At 33.0% G+C, this 21,383-nt stretch overlaps 1 protein-coding gene across 7 annotated transcripts in view; it reads right to left on the minus strand.

Annotated features, from left to right (window-relative positions):
- Window positions 1–416: 416 nt before the first annotated feature.
- Window positions 417–21,383, minus strand: part of LOC126831946 (trafficking kinesin-binding protein 1) — a 48,606-nt gene continuing 27,639 nt past the window's right edge. For 5 of the 7 annotated variants that reach the window (XM_050562607.2, XM_050562609.2, XM_050562612.2 and 2 more), the window contains 14 exons: window positions 18,930–19,006; window positions 18,038–18,154; window positions 17,236–17,339; window positions 16,106–16,199; window positions 15,353–15,431; window positions 13,635–13,765; window positions 13,149–13,223; window positions 11,265–11,482; window positions 10,805–11,014; window positions 10,123–10,394; window positions 9,300–9,446; window positions 8,689–8,797; window positions 8,372–8,425; window positions 417–3,728 (listed from right to left, as the gene is read on the minus strand). In XM_050562607.2, coding sequence (XP_050418564.2) covers window positions 3,185–3,728; window positions 8,372–8,425; window positions 8,689–8,797; window positions 9,300–9,446; window positions 10,123–10,394; window positions 10,805–11,014; window positions 11,265–11,482; window positions 13,149–13,223; window positions 13,635–13,765; window positions 15,353–15,431; window positions 16,106–16,199; window positions 17,236–17,339; window positions 18,038–18,154; window positions 18,930–18,980 — 2,205 coding nt within the window. In that variant the 5' untranslated portion in view covers window positions 18,981–19,006 and the 3' untranslated portion in view covers window positions 417–3,184. Of the gene's footprint in view, window positions 3,729–8,371; window positions 8,426–8,688; window positions 8,798–9,299; window positions 9,447–10,122; window positions 10,395–10,804; window positions 11,015–11,264; window positions 11,483–13,148; window positions 13,224–13,634; window positions 13,766–15,352; window positions 15,432–16,105; window positions 16,200–17,235; window positions 17,340–18,037; window positions 18,155–18,929; window positions 19,007–20,776; window positions 21,130–21,383 lie in introns of those variants that run through there. The other 2 variants (XM_050562610.2, XM_050562608.2) reach the window with 2 other exon arrangements.

Genomic DNA, 21,383 nt, shown 5'->3' on the forward strand with positions numbered 1-21,383 from the left:
TGGCGGGGACTATTTGCACGATAATTCTCTTTGTCACCGACTTTTCAGAATGAATCAATCATTAACTAAACCGAGTTTTTCACAAATGTTATTACGCTAGGTCTTAAGTATTATAGTTTTCAAACTGTGAACCGGAAGCGATTTCATTTTACAAGAATATAATTTTATTTCTGTGCTCTCTGATGTTTGTGCGGAAAATGGAAACACATTGCCCGAAAAATGGATTGAGATTCAGTGAGATTTCTCTGCTGTATTGCTCTTGACTGTATTTAGACAATCTGTTCCAAGAGCCAGACAGTAAAGGATGGTAGAGACACACCCATCATCTGAGTTTCAAATTACAGCATCCTTCTTATCCTTGTAAATAGAATCATATATAATTGATTTTTCCCCATAAAAAAAAAAAACTCCATAAAAATAATTTTATTTAATTATTTATTCTATTTTTCATTCTTGTCAAATGTAAAATATAAAATAATAATAAAAATGTCTGTTGTCATTTCTACTCTAAAAATACAAACAATAAATCTCTCCTGTATTTTTTCGTTTCATTTCTTAAAAAAGTAAACTCAATAATCTGTATGGAATGGAATTCAGCAAATTGTCTATAATTTTATATATTTTTAAGAAAAACGTCTATATTAACATGATACAAAACTAAATCTTAACCTAAAATATTTTATTCAATAGCGAAGATAATTATATTTCCTTAATGTGCACCATCAAAGATCTCATGGAAAATTATAATCCCTTTGAAAAAGTTTTAGAATTTATAAAATTGTTATTAACCCATTAATCCTAAAACATTGCTCTTTAAGTTTCAATCAGTAATGTAAAGAGGAAGATGCAGCCATTAAAGGGTTAATAGTTTTTTTTTTATCAGTTCTAAGAATCTTTAAGATAGATAAGAATTTCTGGGGAGTAACTTTGATAAATTCAGAGATAATTTCTTCAAAGTTATGAAATTCAAATTCTTATCACCAAATCGACAGATGAAGTTTATGATAAGTATAACATGTCACTGGGAGGAAACGCTGCTAAAGATAAATAAGTCCTTTATAACAAAATCTAAAATCAGTGTTTTCGCAGAAAACAAACTATCATTTATAATTATCTAACACACACACATTTAACATATAAATTAAAATAAGCACTTTTCAGAATTGAAATAAAATGTAGATTTTTTAAATACAAGACATAAAATAAAGATGTTTATATAAGAAAGTTTATATAAGATCGAAGGTAGGAATATATATAATACATTGTATTATGTACACAGGTTATGAGGTCAGTAAAATATATTTTAATGATGCAGACAATTCTTTTCAGATTTTGCCCAAAGAAAAGGCAGAATTCTTCAAATATTTAAGTTTAAATTCTGTGACTAAAGCCCTGGGTTTACCAGTACCGTTATATGTACTTGCCAAGTTCTATCAAAGTTCAATAATAAAAATAGTTCTATCCATGTTTCAAACCAGCCTCATTAAGACCTTACAAACAATTCAGATTTTCTTCTTTAAAAAATTTAAACTGTCACTGTTTGGAACAAGATTTTTGAACAAATTCATACTTTTTTCAAACAACTTTCTCGAGGCCTACCTATATTTTAAATCCAAAAAAAATATAGTTTAAATGTTTATTGTCAAAATATTGTTTAAATTTTTAATTGAAACTAAAGAGTGATAAAGGGGGCTTGCACATAATGCTCAAGTTTTGGTTTAAATTAAATAAATACATTAAAAACAATTATATCCCTGGAGTCTAATCAAATTCTTGTATCACCATGGTTACAAAGGAACTATATATACATACATGTAGATATTAATTGCTGTCTATATTATCTATATACAATGCTAAAGTAAAACTAGTGCCTAGCAGCAATTCAATATACATATGTTATTAACTTATTAATCATATCTACAAAAATATACAAACTCTTCATAATTTACAAAGACCTGAATTTAATCATAATGCCCCTTTAATATCTCTGACAAAATTACTATTGATATGACCTATAATCAGTAACCTAATTTAACTCTAATAAAGTGATAACCTTTTCATGGGGTGTGCACAACCCAGAACACTTAAAATTCCAGGAGTTTTCCTGGAATTATTTACCAAATTCCAGGAGTCCTTGTATAGAATTCTACCAAAGACGAGTCCATTTATGGAAAGGAACTCGTGAACTTTTGAAGAAACATTGGATGGCTACGTTCAGTTTTATATCTTAAAATATATAGCGAAAGCACAAATGTTAATTTTCCAGGAGTTTTAAGGAGTAGTCTTGTTTTTCCAGTATTGGAAATCATATTTTCATTTTTCCAGAATTTTCAAGGAGTTTCAAGGAGTTGCACACAGGTTTATCATTAAGTGTTCTTCCAACTGTTCTTACAACAACAAATCTGAAACCTCTTAAAAAAAACTCTGCTTTTATTATTACAAGGTTTAATAGATGGATTAATTCACAATGAGCTCTTACTTTATTTAAAACAATAAATATCATACCAATTTTACTTCAGTCGAGATATTATAATTCAAGTTTGATTCTCTTCTGCAAATATTAAAGCTTGATCATTTCTATTTCTACGTCAATCAGTTTCGACTAGTAGGAAGATAAAAGCTATTTAAGTGACTATGTTTTGTCAAGGGAAACAACTCAATTCTTCTCACAATCCTAACTTGTCATGCCATGGCATAAAGCAATTTATTAAAGCTTGTTGAATCAATTTCTGAACAAGAGAAATTTAAATTCAATACATAATTTTTCTTCTTTTTAACCAAATTTGACAAAATTCAGTGTCCTGATATAATTCTAAACATCAGAAGATAATGTCACACAGTCTGAAACTGATACAAGTTGAAGCAAGCGATCCACACACACAATTTGAACTATCACACAGTAATATTCATCTGGATAATATCATATTGTGATTTGGACCAGCTACAATATTAAAGCAGCCAAACTGGCACCCAATTTATATAAATAGATATCACACAAAACAACCACACACACTGCACTATTCAATTATATTATTATGCAATTAATCAGATCAGATTTGCATAAGTTCATTAAAATTACATTTTTTCACATTAAAACCATTTTTTTCTATATACAAATTGCGAAACTATGGCAACTGAAAGACAATTGGATATATGTATATGTAGATAAACGGGTCTGATATTTTTATAAAATACCACTACGTCTAAACGATGTTAAAGCTCCTAACACACCCGTTCCACCTTGTTGAAGCAATTTGCCTGAGACTCCTGACTCTCCTGTTTTTGTTTCCGATTTTGTTAGGACCTTAACATTGGGTTCTGTTGGTGTGACCTCAGATGACGATTTGGGTGATGTCGGAGAACTGGATTCAATTTTAGCTCCACTCATGTATTCGTATAAAGTGGCTCCAGTGCTTTTCAGTTTATTAAAAATATTTCCGCCTGACGCCTCAGAATCTGGCGATGCGAAGGTCGTGACCTTTTCCGGAGACGATTTTGACACAGTTTCAGTGTTTGACTTAGCTAAAGGAAGTTTAAACATTTTCGTACTTGGACTGCTCCTAAAACTGACACCACTGTCTAACCCTGCTGTTTCACGACTATTCAATATGGCTGCTAATCCTAAGCTCATGCTATAGTTTGTGGAACCGGATGATGTTGTTTTGGCACCACTTCCTTTGGCTGGCGTCGATGACTGCATGGGAGTCATTACAACTGAAGTGTTGATACTGAAAAGAGAAAAAAACTGGGATTTAATCAACAATAATGTAAAATTAATGTAAATGAAATGGGGTTTAACGTCCTACTATTCTGCTCCAACTTGGCTGATGAAGAGGGGCATACGCCATACAGTGTGCTATTAGGGAAATTTTGCTTGGACAGCGGCGTGTCGGCCTACTCTTATATCGAATTCTAACTGCCAATTCTAAGTGCACGTCAATGTATACACAGGTCCTCGTTTTTTGGTACCATCTGAACGACTAGACAACTGTCCTTGTCAGGCCCTCTGTTCTAAAATAAATGCAATGTTAAGAAATGACTCATGAAATTAATATCAATATTGCATTTAACAGAAAAAAAAATGAAAATAAATTGAAATAAAATCAAAATCATCATGTGGCAAATATAGACAACAAATTGTGAAATACAAAGTTATTATCCGGGGATTTCAAAACCACAGTCAATTAATTTATTTGGAAAGCTCACATTGCAAAAACTGGACAAGACTTAAAAACCCTAAAACAAATGAGAACTGTACAATAGAGAGAGAAATGGGTATTAAAGTCCACTCAACACAAACTAGGTCATTTTGGGACTAACATATGCTTACATAGTAATTCAATAATTCACTTGTGCATAGGGGTCTTTAGTAGTGGGAGGAAACCGGAGGACCCAAAGAAAACCCATGAGTCATGTACCAGCTAGGAAATGAAATCACACCACCTGACTTAATGACAGACCATATGTTCTAAAGCGCTTTAGACCATATCCTTCCTTAAAGCAAATGAAGCACTCTTTTCAAAATGCAATTAACATCATCAGAACCTTCCCGAGATATACCTCACATATTGTAAAAGTATTTTTTGGTAAAAAAAAAACCAACCCAAAAAACAACAAATAATAAGACTCATCAATATTCTACACCTTTATGTACCCCTCCAAGTCAAATTTGTTACCATGGCAACATATAGATTATCCAATCAGAGAAATTTCTAATGAAGCAAAAGGCACAACTACTATAATAGGTTGATGTTTGTATAAAGGTTCATTATTATATCTTGAATGGTTTATAAGGACCAACGGATGGAACCCATTCTAATGTAACATTATGGGGGAGATTATATTAGAAATACTATATCATAATAATCCTACCACAATTTCTATTTCTTAGAACAATGTGATTTCAAATTTACAAAGTTCCGAACAACTATCTTTCTTTTTTACAGTATCTTCTATTTGACTAAAGAAACTTCAAAAAAAAAAAAAAAATTGTTCAGTGAGTGCATGTGAAAATTGTGCAATCCTAGTAGACAAATGGCTATATTACTTTTGAATCACAGTGAAAAAGTGAAATTCATATTAATTAGAGTTATCTCTCATTTTTTTTTTTTTTAAAGCTGCTAATCGTCATTTGTATTTTTCAAACAATCCAAACTCAAATATACTCAAATTGATTATTTATCATATTAAACATACACTATACAAGAGCTAAATCTCCCAGGTCTGAAATTTTATATAAACTATTAATTAGACATTTATTAACACAAGACCATAATCCACTCTCCATGGCATCAGATACTCGAGATTTTAACTAGATTAAAATAATGTAGTTTGTAAATTGTATTTTCGTTTCGTTTTATTTTTGTATTTCGTTTCGTTTTATTTTGTTCCGAATCTTGTATGTAACTCTGTGTGTGTAACTTTTTTGTGTGTTCTTTACTGTTTAGATATATACATGTACATCGACATTGCCCGTCAATAAATACATCGAAATAAACAAGACATTAATTTTCTTGTCAACATGTTTAGTGCTTATCAACATGTTTAACCAGTGCCCTGGTTACCACTGTGCACACATCTTGTCAAAACTACAAACAATGATAACTTGGCTGAGAATGAAGTAATTTGAATGCAATTTTCAATATTTTTTTTTTTTTATCATCTATTTTTGAATTATTATAGCAAGAATGACCAACTCTTTATTAAACTCTTAACTAATGTATCTTTAATTAAGAAAACAGAATCAAACTATCAAAGGTAGATATTGTCTCGGTTCAATGATTTTAGTTATAGGTGGTGGGGATAGTTTATATTGTCTCCACAAGATGCCAATTGTTGAGAATACAATATTTCACAAATCACGATCAACGGCTTCAAAGATACATTATGTAAGATTTGGACAAGAGCTGGTTGTTCTTGCTATAATATTTCACAAAATTTATAGATAATGTAAAATGAATATATTGAAAATTTCATTCAAATTACTTTATTTTGAGCGAAGTTATCAATGTGTGCATCGATTGTAACCCCCATACTGGTCATTCGAGTCTTTTAGCCTGGCTTCTCCACCTTTATAGTAAATCATTAAATGGCCAAACTGTTCTAATCTACTTAATATCAGAGGCATCTAATGGCATTGAGAGTTGATCATGGTTTTGTCGTGTTAATAAATGTCTAATTGATAATTTATATTACATTTAAGGCCTAAAGAAATACCTGTAATAGGCAGATTTATAACATTTAAGGCCTAAAGAAATACCTGTAATAGGCAGATTTAGCTCTTACATATTGCATCTTTAATCATATTGAGGTAAATGTTCAATAAAGTTACTTTGATGGGTATTTCCCCTCGTTTTTCGACAGTAATTTACTGTTACTTTTAATATTTATCTTCTTGCATAATATCAACTAATCATTTATGTATATGTATCAATAGAATTGTCAACTAAAATAATTGGAATGTATCTTATTTTTACAAACAAGATAGCCTATGACACATCATAATTTCAAAATAAAAGTTAGACGTGTAATGTTACATATTTTCTTCAGCCTATTTAATTAAAGATTTTAAAATAATATTTACTCTTAGAAATATCACTAAAATTTTCCTTAATTTATCTATAAATAGTGATAATGATTGTGCAGCAGGCGTGTAGGGAATATACGGTATGTTAACTCTTTCTGGATGCCAGAACCAACTTTCACTTTACTAAATTACCAGTATCAAATTATAACTTTGAAGATGACAAAAAGAGAAGAAATGTATTTCTTTCTGAGATTATGAAAGTTGTATAGAAATATACTCCTTTTAAAATATCTATAGTAAAGAAATTCCATTAAGAATAAGATTAGGAGAGATATATACTAAAGACATTCCTGTTAATATTTTACCACAGTCAAAAGATACAGCTACACTCTCTAAAAATGTCTTTTACTCAAAATCGTTATATGTTGGAAAGGATTTAGGAATATTTATCAAGATAGGCTTCCAAGTGATGAAATATACGCCAACTAGCAGTTATGTCATTCAAGCCATTTTATAAAGGATGGCGTCTTTGTTTTGAAATTTTGAAAAAAAACCTTTAAATATAACTTTACATACTAAAGTGTTTACAGGTTTTCTAAATATCACTCTAAGAAAATAAATGACCATCAACAAGAACTCCACGCATATATAACCATATTGATAATCAAAAGGGGTGTATAAAACCATTTTTAGCTTTAATATTGCTTGGGGGGAAATTCAATACTTAAATTGGATTTTTCACAATTTATTGACGGTAGGTATAAGTACATATTCCTCTAGCAATGATTACAAGCAACATATTAACCACTACATCAGTTTGTGTGTCGACTAATCAAAATGGTAAGTTTAAAAAAACTTGCAGAATGTTGGATTATACTTGATGCACCTGTATATACCAAACATATTTTTCCATGGTAATACAAAGATTATTAAATCCAGCAAAAAGCATGTCTAGTATAATAGGTTGATGCATGTATGGTTTATGAAATAAAATCGAGACACATGGATGGAAAGACAGACAGAGATCATATCAATATGCCTCCCATAACTTTCTTGGACATGCAGAGTTTTGTAACTTAGTTGGACACAAGGGTAAAAATGCTTCATAATAAGTATCTGATTTAGCAATGTTTAATGAGCAGTTTGTAACCATGACTTTAGGAATATGGTGTAAGTGCAGATAGGTTATAAAGGAAATAATAGATGTTTTATTGGTTAACAGAATACAATATGATATAATTGTTGGTTAGTATAATAAATAAAGGAATCATATGCATGGCAAAATAAAGTGATTTTGTTTTTTATCTTTCTGACTTTTAGTCTGCCACAAAAAATTAAGTGTTGTAAAACTGATCAATTCTTAAGATTAACACTAGCAATATATTTTTTTTGGTTAAAATTTGAGGTAAAAAAATCACTTTAGTTTATTACTATTAGTGGATTCAAAACTTCTAAGATTTAACACTGTTCTTGTGTCTTCATGGTTAGCGCGTGTAGGGTCGCCTGTCCAACCTCGTGGGCTTTCTCTGGGTCCTCCGGTTTCCTCCCACTGCTAAAGACCCCCTACGTGCAAGCGAATTATTGAAATAAAATTGAACAATATGTTAGTCCTGAAATGAACTACTTTGTGTCGATTGGACGTTAAACCCCATTTCTCTCTCTCGTTTCAATACTAACACATAAGATGAGAGATCTGATGAAGCAATAAGAACTAATAGAAGTTTTGTATCCACAAGTATTAAAAGAAACCTAAATGTCTTTGAAAGATTTATATTATAAAGTTTGAAGATATCCCAATCACCACGGCTTTTAATGAAAATTGACCGAAGTCTAGAATACAATTACCCTGTGGAAATATGGCGTGCAAAATCAACCAATGACGTGTCAGCTTGCATATTGCTAAAATAAACATAATATTATCTTATAGGAAAACATCTGATTTATATCGGTGGGCAGATTGTAAACAGGATATTGGCCAAAGTCTCAACCTGAATAAAGCTATTATTGTAGTATTCAATGCAATCTTTGTAAACATTTTAAAAAGAATTGAACCATTGCTGGACTAATATTCAACTTTTACAATATTATAATTTGCCCCGGACTTGAACTCCCCGATGATTGGGTTTAAACAGGTGTTTATAAAAGAGAATATGTTAATTTACCTGGCAACATCTAATTGATAGGGATGTTTAACTGTAGAATTGGTATAGGTATAAACAGAGGAACTACTATCATCTAATCGTCTATTGGTTGGACAATCACTAAAATCATCTGAAAACACATGCATTAAATACATTGTCTTAAATTCATGCTTTCTAAAGTAAACATTTTTTTTTTCTTATATTAAAATCTATATATTAGTGACTGTCATAATTTGTCTATCTGCAACTTGGGGAATAAAAGGAAGTTTAATCTGGTGAGTTATAATACCTCCAGTTCCGGCTCCACCCTTGTAGTGCCAGGTCAGCTTCTAGTCTAATATAAAATACATTCGCAAAACTTTTCAGTCATGAAAAACCCTTGAATATTTTTTTGATACAGAAATACATGCTTTTAATATTCAGATATATATGTTCGTATATTCAGATGAAAAAAAAAAAAAAACCAGATTTAAAAATGAACTAGAACTGATCATGACGTCATCGCAGCCAATTTGAAATTATGACATCTTATCAAAAATCAAAGTCTGTCAATCAATGTGCAGTTGTCCAAAGAACAAGCATGCCAAGTTTCATGCTGATCTGGGTAGTATTAGGGTATGATCAACACTTACCATCCTCCTCGAAATCACTGAGTGTATACGGTTCTTCATCTATATCTAATTTACGTTCACCTTTAATCTGAACTCCAGGTCGGTTCTCAAATATACCACCAATATGGGGTGTGGCTAACTGTTGCCATTTACCAAGTGTCGCAGATCCTGAAATAATTAAATTTACATTAATTAACTTTTTATTTAAAGATACTTTCCCGCGTACAAACTGTGTGATTTGATGATATATTTGAACTAAAAACCTATTTAAACTAATCAATCTATCAAAAATTTGCTTCTAATCCCTCTCGAAACGTTGTATTTGCAAGGAAATACCCCAAGCTATAAAAAAAATCGTTAAAAAGAAGTAATGTTTGGGTCACGTGACTTGGCAGTTGCGGTAACTATCAACGGGTGCAGAGTTGGACGAGCATCCATGAGAGGATATTAAATATTATTTTAACAGAATAGAATAATTTTATTAAAGGTTCATTCAAAGTAAATTTAACAATTGATAGTAGTAGTGATGTTTCAGTTATCAGTTTTCAACATCGGTAATTGGCCGATTAGTGACCTATTGGTAGAAATCGGTAATGGCGGATAGTCAGCCATTTTGCCGATAGTGGAGTCACAGATATCTTTTCAAAGACTTGGTAAATATTGTGAAAGTATCATTTGAGTTCTGAACAAATCATTCTTATATTTCTATATCTATCTGTATGGGCTGATATGTTTTACTGTCAGCATCTGATATCAGTAAAACCTCTAGTACCCATACAGGCACATCATTAGAAAGTAGTATTGTTCAAGTTTATGGTGGTAATCTCTATAAGGGATATCATACCTTCTAAAGGTTTAACTATTTGTAATTTCTCCGGGATTTTGAAGTATGGTGTATTTTGACTTCCTGGAAACGAAAGGTAGGAGAAACTACTTCCTGCTGACATGTTGCCGGGTGTTGAGTTCCCTGACTTCTGCTGCATTTCTTTCTTCTTCTGCTCTTCATAATAATCTTTCTCATTCAGTTCATTGGCTGTTCTCATCGCCAGGTGTTTCAAGGCTGTCTCAAGATCGTTAGAACCAGGTATACCAGGTCGGCCAAGGTCAGATCCAGAACTTAAATTATAAACAAAAGGAATTTTTTTAGGTCCAAACCCAAATAAATCTATACTAATATTTGTGACTTGTTTGTCTGTTCAGGGTTGGCAGTTACACTAGCGCTGTCCGGAGGTTGAAATGTTGAGGACATATTGGCAGTTTTTTCTTGTGGAAACCTCTAACGATCTGTCAATCTATTTCCTGCAATCTGGTGAATTCTTAGTTTAAACTAAATCTTGAATTTGGCTTTTCTGTTTTTGGAATCAAAGGTACCTAGAATACACCCTGTTTAATGGATATTCTTAGGTCAGGGACATTAACAACATGCCATCAACAGAAAACTTTATTCACAAAAGTCATAATGGATTAGGTCAATTTTAGGAGGAAGATTATTTATTTCCTGCTAATAAAATAAAATAACAACTAACCTATACTGACTGTCCATATCACCTCCATAACCATCACTTGTTGCTCCTGATTCAACATCTGATAAACACATGGAACTAGGTCCTGAAACACCTCTACCATCTGTACCATCTCTTGTTAATGCTGCACTTGACATCTTCAACAACTGTTGGTTCTTTTTACAGGCTTTCTTAGCTGCCTTTGCTGTTTCAAATATCTTCCAGTTGTGGGCTCTGAAATAAGATATTTGTGGTGATGTAAATGTTCTGTTGAAGCCCTAATATAAAATACTATTTTAAACCGTAAATTTGAGCCATGAATTCATTTATTGATTTCTTTAAACCATCGAAACATAGATTTCTTTAAACCATCGAAACATACTTTTTGCAACAATTCTAATTATCAGATTTGATTTACCCTTGAATCACAATATTATATTATACTAAATAAAAAAAAAACATTTTACTAAAATCACATTCCTACCTTCTTTCTTCTGGAGATAAAGTACCGAGTTCACCTTCACCCTTCATCGAAAATTCTAGCTCGGAGGCCAGCGAATCAGAAGGTACATTGAATAAGGTACTAGATATGTAGGGAGCAGCTCCTGATGGTCGTTGTTTACGGCGGAGGACCTTGAGCTCATCATTCGCTTCTTCTAACAATTCAAACAGTTCATCGTATCTATCTTGCATCATGCCCAGCTAAAATTATAAATAAAGAATAGCTTAAAGAAATTAGGTTTCCCCAAAACACATTTGTAATTGAAATTATATGCTACTTTTCTATAGCAAACTGGCTAATGGAGAGAAAGAGAGAGAGAGAGAGAGAGAGAGAGAGAGATGGTTTAAATCCACTGACACAAACTAGGTTGCAGGAATATATTAGTAAATTTTATTTCAATAATTCACTTGCACGTAGGGGTCTTTAGCAGTGGGGGGGGAAGCCGGAGGACCTTGACAGGTAACCCTATTACTTGTCACATACAAGCGGGGAATCAAAACCAAGCAATTTGACTCAATGACAGACCATATGATCCAACAGTCATGCGTTAACCATTCGGCCCCACAACCCCCAATGAAGATGGCCATATGCTATGTAGAACTTCCCCATAATATTCATTGATTTCTAACTGAGATCTGAGGGTTACTACTTAAAGGGGAAGACCAACGATTTTCAACAAGGTTTCCATAAATCTTAAATATATATTGATAAATAATCCCCTCTGTAGCACAAGAAAAAAGTTTTTGTAAGAAATTAATTTTTATTCAAACCGGAAGTGACATAGTTGGTTCAACACGCTCACTGGGCTCTATAGTAAGCATACAGATTTGGCATAAGTTTACTGCTGTATTGTGTTCACGCGTCGTCCTTTGGCCAAAAATCGGATCAAATGGACTGTTTATTAGGATATTATAAACACGAATTTATGTTTTTTTAACGTTTAGTACACAAATCTGTCGCGTAAATTCACTCAAACTGAACAGTACGCTGTGCCTCAATTCACGCCACATGGCTACTTGTTTACATCACGTGGTTTGATTGACAGCTTGCAAGTGACATGTATTTCGTCTGCTTCGATGTTTTTGTGCGTGCTGACAGCGTTTTTCAACATATACATTATGGGCATGTGAGACATATAATATAGTGCATTTTGGCACATAATGTCGACGTGAACGGCTTAACCTTTTTTCTTCCATTTCCTCTTGAGAATGGCTGGGCTCGAATGTTTATACGGCATTACTGTAGACCTATAGAAGAGTTATTTTATATTCCGATACGTTGGTGTCTGGCGTTGACATATTTTGGAAATTTATATATTTATTTGAATATATATATATGTGCCACAAGTCCGTTGAAATAAATAAAAACACTGTCCGCAGACTCAGCACGCACAAAAACATTCAAGCAGACGAAACATCTCTCACTTGCAAGCTGTCAATTAAACCACGTGATGTAAACAAGTAGCCATGTGGCGTGAATTGAGGCACAGCGTACTGTTCAGTATGAGTGACCTTATGCGACGGCTTTGTGTACTAAACGTTAAAAAACATAAATTCGTGTTTATAATATCTTAATAAACAACCCATTTGATCAGATTTTTGGCCAAAGGACGACGCGTGAACGCAATACAGAAGTAAACTTGTGCCAAATCTGTATGCTTACTATAGAGCCCAGTGAGCCTGTTGAACCAACTATGTCACTTCCGGTTTAATAAAAATTAATTTCTCGCTTACAAAAACTTTTTTGCTTGTGTTACAGAGGGGATTATTTATCAATATATATTTAAGATTTATGGAAACCTTGTTGAAAATCGTTGGTCTTCCCCTTTAACAATCAGTTGGTAAAAAAAATCTTTATCTTTCTTACCTCTTTGGTTAATTTTCTCTGAGATTCTTGGGAAGCCTGGAGATGTTTAGATAATTCCATATTCTCTATCGTTAGCTGGAAAAATAAATTAAAATTCTATTGAACAAAAACTGTTTAAATATCTGATCGGTTTTCCTCTGATGTTAACACTGAAACTTAACTCAAATATTGTGTTCCTGAGTTTTAGCATCATTATGGATGATATTTCATCCATTGACCACTTACTCGATAAAGTCAGTATACTACCAAACCTGTGCAGACTGTCCTACAATGTGTGGATAATATTATGAAACCATAACAATTTGTCCCATTTTTTTTAAAGGGGGAGGGGGGGGGGTCAGAAGACTTGATTATGTAAAGAGATATTTTGAAACCTGACAAGCCTTCTGTCAATCATATAAAACTATACTAATTTGTCCATAATAGACGTAAGAACTGTTGAGTGTTACAGCAATCTTAATTATAAGGTATTATGTTAAAACTCACACTTCTAACTCGTTTTTGAAGATCTACAACTTGTGATAATAAGGTTGTTATTTCTTCCTTCTGCCGAATATTATCATCAGATTTTTTACTTAATTCTTCCGCAAACGTTTCCACTTGTTGATTCACCTCCGCTAAAAAAAAACACAAAGAAAAATATTACCAATGCTACTAAAACCGACAAAAGAGAGAGTGAGAGAGAGAAATAGGGTTTAACGTCTACTCAACACAAACTAGGTCATTTCGGGACTAACACATGGTTTAATTTTATTTCAATAATTCGCTTGCGCATAGGGGTCTTTAACAGTAGGAGGACCCAGAGAAAACCCACGAGGTTGGACAGGCGACCGTACTCCTTGTCACGTACAACTGGGGATTCAAAACCAAAAACCGATAAAGGTTTTAAAGAAATCAAATACATTTCAAGCATATGTCTCTGTTGGGAGAAACATGAAAATGACAGGAAGTAACCCAGGTTATGCAGCCCCCACCCCTACTCTACTACTCATCAAAATGATATGAAATGGGGTTTAACGTCCTACTGGTGTTCTGCATCTACTGGGCTAATGAAGACGGACATACGCCATACAGTGTGCAATGAGGGAAATTTTACCGAGCAGCAGCACTATGGCCTACTCTGACGTGGTACCTAGCAACGGCTGCGACGCCAAAGGAGTATTCATTGCATATACAAGAAGATGTTGTTTTTAATCGCCGTCCATTTATCATAAATATCGAAGCCTATTTAAATTCTCTGATTATCCAATGCCCACGTCTGTTTCTGTGCTTTTTACCACAGAAAATGTTGTACGTTTTAAGTCACTCACTTTTTCCTAGTCAACATATACATCAAAGCACTCCCTAACGCTTAGAGATCAGACGATTTTCGAGTGCAACCTTTGAATAGACATCCCTAATCGTCAGGTCACCAGTTAAGGAAACCCTTACATTTTTGTCCTGTATGCACTTCATGGGTGTTTTTCAGGGAATCTATATTTTTCTAGGCAGTTTGGATGTTTCTACTTTCCATATATACCAAAATTGTCATACTTTTACTGGAAATAACCACCCGATAAATATTTTTGTGGGAAAGTATCTTTAACATTACTTGGGCTTATTCCATCTATTACAAATACCCTTAACCTAAATAATTCTACTTATGCAAATAAGAAAAAAGTTTAAAAATAGGCCAAATTCTTTACCTTATGACTGGGATTAAGTTTTTAATGGTCTTGTTTTTTCATTCTACTAATGTATTTATAGTTCACAGGGAAATGACTTTAAGATAATAATATGTCATTAACAACTAAGATGTCCTGACCTTTTCAAATTAACAATCTACTTCTACATTGGGTTTAACGTCCTACTGTTCTGCTCCGACTGGGATAATGAAGACGGGCATACGCCATACAGTGTGCTATGAAGGAAATTTTGCCCAGGCAGCAGCACTATGGCCTACTCTTTTATCAAATTCCAACTGCCAAGGGATCTTTTACACAGGTCCTTGGTTTTCCGTCCTATCCGAAAGACTAGAAAGCTGTCCTTGTCAGGCCCTCTGTCCTGCACCATTTACAAGTGGAAACAACATTGAACTTTCTCGTACAATGCAGGGATTGAACACGCGACCTCCAGGCTGGCGAGCCAGCATCTTACCCACTTAGCAACCGTGACTCCTTAATCATATGTAATAAAGTTCTTCTTGTCATTACAAACAAACTTACACAGCTGCTGTAGACAATCTTCAACTAGTTTTTTCTCTTTTTCTTCCATATCACAAGTGTCTGATTTAAGTTGTGCCGTCTGCAACAATATACAAAATAAAAGATTTAAACACAGAAACTCGTTAACTTTCCATATAAATAGAATAGAAATGGAGTTTTGTGCTCTTTGCCATGAAAGACAATCTTAAAATGAATAACAAACAAGATAATTGGTGTAAAATGTCATTTATTAAATGACGACTGAAGCATAGCTTGAATAATTAAATGTAATTAGAGTGCATTAAAGATGTATGCTTATTAAAAACTATCAAGCAATTAACCGAAGAACCTCATGTTTCTGAGAATCGTGAGAGAGAGAGAGATAGGGTTTAACATCCACTCCACACAAACTAGGTCATTTCAGGACTAACATATGGTTCAAATTTATTTCAATAATTCGCTTGTACGCAGGGGTCTTTAGCAGTGGGAGGAAACCGGAGAACCCGGAGAAAACCCACGAGGTTGGATAGGCGTCCTAACTCCTTGTCAGGTACAACAGGGGAATTGAAACCATGCCAGTTGACTCAATGTCAGACCTGCACTAGAATTATGTAAGAACTGGGGATTAAAAAGTTTACAAGTTCAATAATTTATTACCATACTAAATATTCGGTAATAACCTAATTATATTTTGTTAAATTCATGTAATAGAATATCAATAAATGTGTAAACTTCTCAAATAATGAGTGACATCAGATGCTCTAGAATACTTACCTCAAGTCGTAATGATAGATTTTCATCTTCCAACGATTTAACCTTTTTATGTAGTCCCTCGACTTTAACCACACTAAGGGAGAAACCTCCTTCTCTGAAACACATTTTTATAAATTCTCAATTCTAAAACCAAACCAAGTATAAATCTTTTCAATTAATAATCCTTGCACTTGTTTAAAACTATTTCTCCTATCAAATGTGAAGATCCTTCAATATGTTTGTTTCAAAAGCAAAGTTCCAATTCTTTACATTCCAAAGGCAAAGTTCCAAATTAGCAAAGTTCCAATTTAGCAAAGTTTCAAATATTTCCTTTTCAGCAGAGTTCCAAATTTTTAGGGCTATCAAAAACAAAGTTCCAAATTTTTACTATCATCAATTTCAAAAGTAAAGTTTAATTTCAACTACGAAGCCCAACACAACTATCTAAATCTCACAAAGGATGTTTGAAATAATTTAACTTGTTATTTCAACAGGATAGTACAGATCAAAAGGAAAAGGAAATTGTGCATAAACTTTTCACTCATGTAAATTGTTTTAAATTTAAAAATTTTAAAAATCCGGGCAGGAAGAATGAAAAGATTAAAATAATATAAAAGTTGTTTTCCGTAAATGGGATAGCCTCTGTGGTTTTAATTTGTTTGTTTATTTTATCAATCAAATTTTCTTTATTCAAATAAACAGTCTATGAGAAATATTGGGTTTGCTTATACAAGGATTTCCCTATTTAATTGTTTGTTTATGAAATGACATCTTGTTGTACAGATCATTCGAGGAGCATAAAAGAATTTCTAAGATAAAAAAAGAAATGATTTTTATGTTCATATAGCACTAAATGGGAAGACCCCTACTTTATGAAATATATAAACATGTGACATATAATGAATTTTCCAGTCCCAGTTTGAAGTTAGTGTACATAAACTCCCTCTCTGTCAGATGTAAATCAGCTATATTGTCTGAACGTTTTACTAGACATCATTTAGTTGGTTGTGTGTATATCAAATTTCCAGGCCTACTCACAAATCGGAAAACATACTTAAGCAGAGTTTCAGACAGTTCTTTACAGCTACCAAGGTAAACAGATTGCTGTCAACGCACTTTGTCTATTAACCCTCCTTATTGACTATACTTACTGGGGACTAGCTTGTGGCGCCTCAATTCCATCATTCTCGAAATCCTGACAGTAGACACGTAATAATTCATCTTTCATGGACACATCATGACGAAGTTGACTGACCTAACAATAAATATATGGTCATTATTTACAAGCTAACATTAAATTCAAAAGCTGATGTTCCAAACCTTAGTGTGTGGGGGGGGGGGCCTACCATGTCACAGTCAGAAATATGGCTGCTTGTATTCAAAGGGTTAATAAGACTGGAGAGAGAGAGAGAGAGAGAGAGAGAGAGAGAGAGGTCCACTCGACACAAACCAGTTAACTCAATGACAGACGTCATGATGCAGTGTGCACACGCTAACCATTCGGCAATCTTACCCCAACACATGACTGTACAGATAGATGTCTTTATCTAATAAAACAAGCTCCAGGCTAAATAAAGAAATTAAATAAAATGGGGTTTAACGCCATACAGTTTGCTATGAGGGAAAGGTGGCCCAATTTCAACTGCCAAGGATCTTTTATGTGCACGCCAATGTATACACAGGACCTCCGTTTTTCATCCAATCTGAACGACTAGACAGCTGTCCTTGTCAGTCCCTCGGTCCTGCACCACTGACAAGAGGAAACCACATCGGAAAATCCCGATGCAGTCTAGGTTATATAAGACAAACAGGTCTGCTGTATATTAGTCTTGTCTACGATATCACCCTTGATGGAAGTAAAAGCCAGAGAAGAAGAAAGTAAATTAGTCAGATACCATAGTTAATTTGTAATTTTTTTTAAATTAACAAAATGTAAGCTTATAAAAGTTTTACCTTTTCATTGGCTGATGTTAACTGTTCTTCTAAATTTTCGGTTCTTGATTCAAGGTCTCGATTTTTATCTAATAAAGTTGTTCCGATTCTAGCAGCAAGTTCCAAGTCACGCTCTTTCTATAACAATAAACATACAAATAGAAACGTAGTGCATTTTTTATTTCAATCCTAGTGAAAATTTTCATTTTAAACAATGGAACATCCAGAACCAATAGAAGATCAACATGCACTGTAACCGGGGTATCATTTAATCTTGTGTTTTTAGCATTAATTTCTTTCACATTCATTCAATATCAAATGTTTGTTTAAAAATTCGTAAAAATCGTTTAAAATCAACAATTTAATCGACAATTGATTATTGATGTTTAATGATTAATTTTTGAACAGTCGTCAGGAAATTAAACACTTGTAAATTGGACACTCATTATCAAAATTAATCAGTCTGCTTTAAACTGGACACAAGTACAAATTGGATGATTTTGGGTGATCTTGATTGATTTTTGCGAATTTTTAAACAAAGATTTGATATTAAACGAATGTGAAAGAAATTAGTGCTAGACACACAAGATTAAATGATATCTGGGTTTCAGTGATGACCAAACCGGATTTATCATCTTTTACCTGCAACATTTTAGGGTTAGTTTATGGAATAAAGTCAACAAAACCATTTTTCTCCTTGGACTGTATCTAATATTGATCACAGCATTTGTTTTGTTGACGACAACGTGACACTCAACAAGCCAAGAATTTCATGGCAACAAAAGTTAAAAGTCTAAGTAAACAATGGACTATAGTAATTTTCTATTTCCACTGCAAATGTGTCAAGGAGGTCAACCTATTTGTTGGTATACATTTTCCACACTGACAGAAAATTTAGTAAAATTGAACAAACCTCTTCTAACAAACGTGTTACTGCCTCAATATCATTGTACGTTTTTGTCATCTGGGTTACCCTGTCCGCACATAGAACTAAAAAATACAAAGAAAAAACACATAAATTTAAGATTAAAGAAACTTATTTCCTTCCAAAATACAAGCAGCAGTCATTTAAATCAGAAAAATTCAAGTATAACACTTAAAGTCGTCAATTTCTATGATATTAATAAACAATCTAAGCAACATTTTGTCAAAACTTGAAACATAAATTATATTCCTATCTTCTGTTACTATATATCAAACTAGACTCATATGTAAATAACTTTATTTTATATCTTTTATTTATATAAGTGAAACAAAATGAAATGGGGTTTAACATCCTACTGTTCTGCTCTCCAACTGGGCACATGCCATACAGTGTGCTGTGAGGGTAATTTTGCCCAGGGAGCGGCACTATGGCCTACTCTTATATCAAATTCCATCTGCCAGGGGACCTTTTACGTGCACGCCAATGTATACATGGGACCTCAGTTTTTCGTCACATACGAATGACTAGACAGCTGTCATGCATCACGTGACAAGGGGAAACCACGCCGGAAAATCCTGATGAACTTTCTCGGCCAATGCAGGGATAGAACACGCGACCTCCAGGCTAACGAGCCAGCGTCTTACACACTTAGCCAACGTACAGTTCATTTTAAAACTGACAATCCATAACCTTAGTATTTTAAGACTTTTATTGAAGAATCTAAAATACGTAACTCAGAATTTAAAAATGTTTTTTTTTATTATTGTATTGATCTTTTTATTACATAGGGTCTGAGAAATATCTATTTTTCTATATCAGGAATTTCTCATTTATTTGTCTATCTCTTGACAGGAAATAAACAAATTAGCCAGACGAAAATGGCTTAATTAACATTCATTAGTTACTCGTTACCTAGGTTACCTACATTTAAATTAATTATGATTGTAAAGCGAACAATATTAAAGTTTACTTGAGTAAACATATTACTATTCTTTTCACAATAAATGAGTTATAGAGAACTAAGGAAATTACATTCTCCAGATAATAACTATATTCTTTCAATGACATTTAGTAATTGGAACATAATCAAATAACACACTTTTATGGAATATCAATTACTATGGTTTATTTCACTGAGACACTTGATAACGACTTGTGAAATCTTGTTGAAACGTCGTCGCAGTGAAATAAACCATAGTAACTGTTATTTGATCAGATAATAACTATATAAAAGAATAACAAAACAGTGCAATCATCAAAGACAACAGTAACTGAAAGAGAGAGAGAAATGGGGTTTAACATCCACTCGACACAAACTAGGTCATTTCGGGACTAACATATGGTTTGATTTTAGTTCAATAATTCGCTTGCGCGTAGAGTCTTTAGCAGTGGGAGGAAACCGGAGGACCTGGAGAAAACCCACGAGGCTGGACAGGCGACCCTACTCCTTGTCACGGCCATCCAACCCCCCCAACAGTAACTGAAAGTCTTATACTTAGGCTTTACAGTCCTTTGTATGAAAGTACAACAAAAACTGTTGGTCATTTAAGAACATGCTTCAAAATTAAAATGAAAATATTTTCTATACCGATTTAACAGCATCGATTAACATTAATACAGGTAAGTATTTTGTATAGGATATAGAAAAATATCAATTCCATTCGCTTCAATAGACATTGAATAATGAATACCAACCAGTTTGAATAACCAAGAAATGTCAATATTCAAATGTTTGTGTGAGCACTAGAACATGCATACCCTGCCTTAAACACAATGCCTTTCACTAATAAAGTTTAAATGATAAAATCCACAAATTAATACATTAACAATTTTACCTTCTGGGTCAAAACTACTCCAATTATAACGAACCATTTTGAATACTTTGATAACAAAATCAAGCACAGATTAAGCAATGAATAAATGTTGAATGGGATACACTGATATGACTAACGAGTTGAGATAGAGGCGGATAAATAAAATAATAAAATAAAAGGTTCAAAGCAAGGATATAAGAAGATGAACAGGAATATCGAAATTTAAAAATAAAAGGATATAACAAGAAATAATTTGATGAAGCTTTTGATTTAGAAAAGAATGTAGTAATTAATTAATGTTTACAGATTACCAATCCTCTGGTGTAAAAATATATGTTATTAATTAGAATATACAGGTAATAGGTAAGATATAGATGATAGGTAAAAGGAAAAGATGAAAGCTATGAAGACGGAGCAATGAACAATGTTTCAAGATGTATTCTCCTTATATAGGGATGAACGACAAGGAAACAATTCTCGTATACCACGGACAAAAAACACCTATCTTAAAGTTACACAATTAAAAATATAAGACACTAGCAATGACAATAGATTTTACTACTCCATTTTACTATTAAAAATATATTGAATTTTTAACCAATTTTTAAATCTGTCTTTCTCCTCGCAG

The sequence above is a fragment of the Patella vulgata genome, chromosome 9 (assembly GCF_932274485.2).
Source record: "Patella vulgata chromosome 9, xgPatVulg1.2, whole genome shotgun sequence".
Lineage (NCBI taxonomy): Eukaryota > Metazoa > Mollusca > Gastropoda > Patellidae > Patella > Patella vulgata.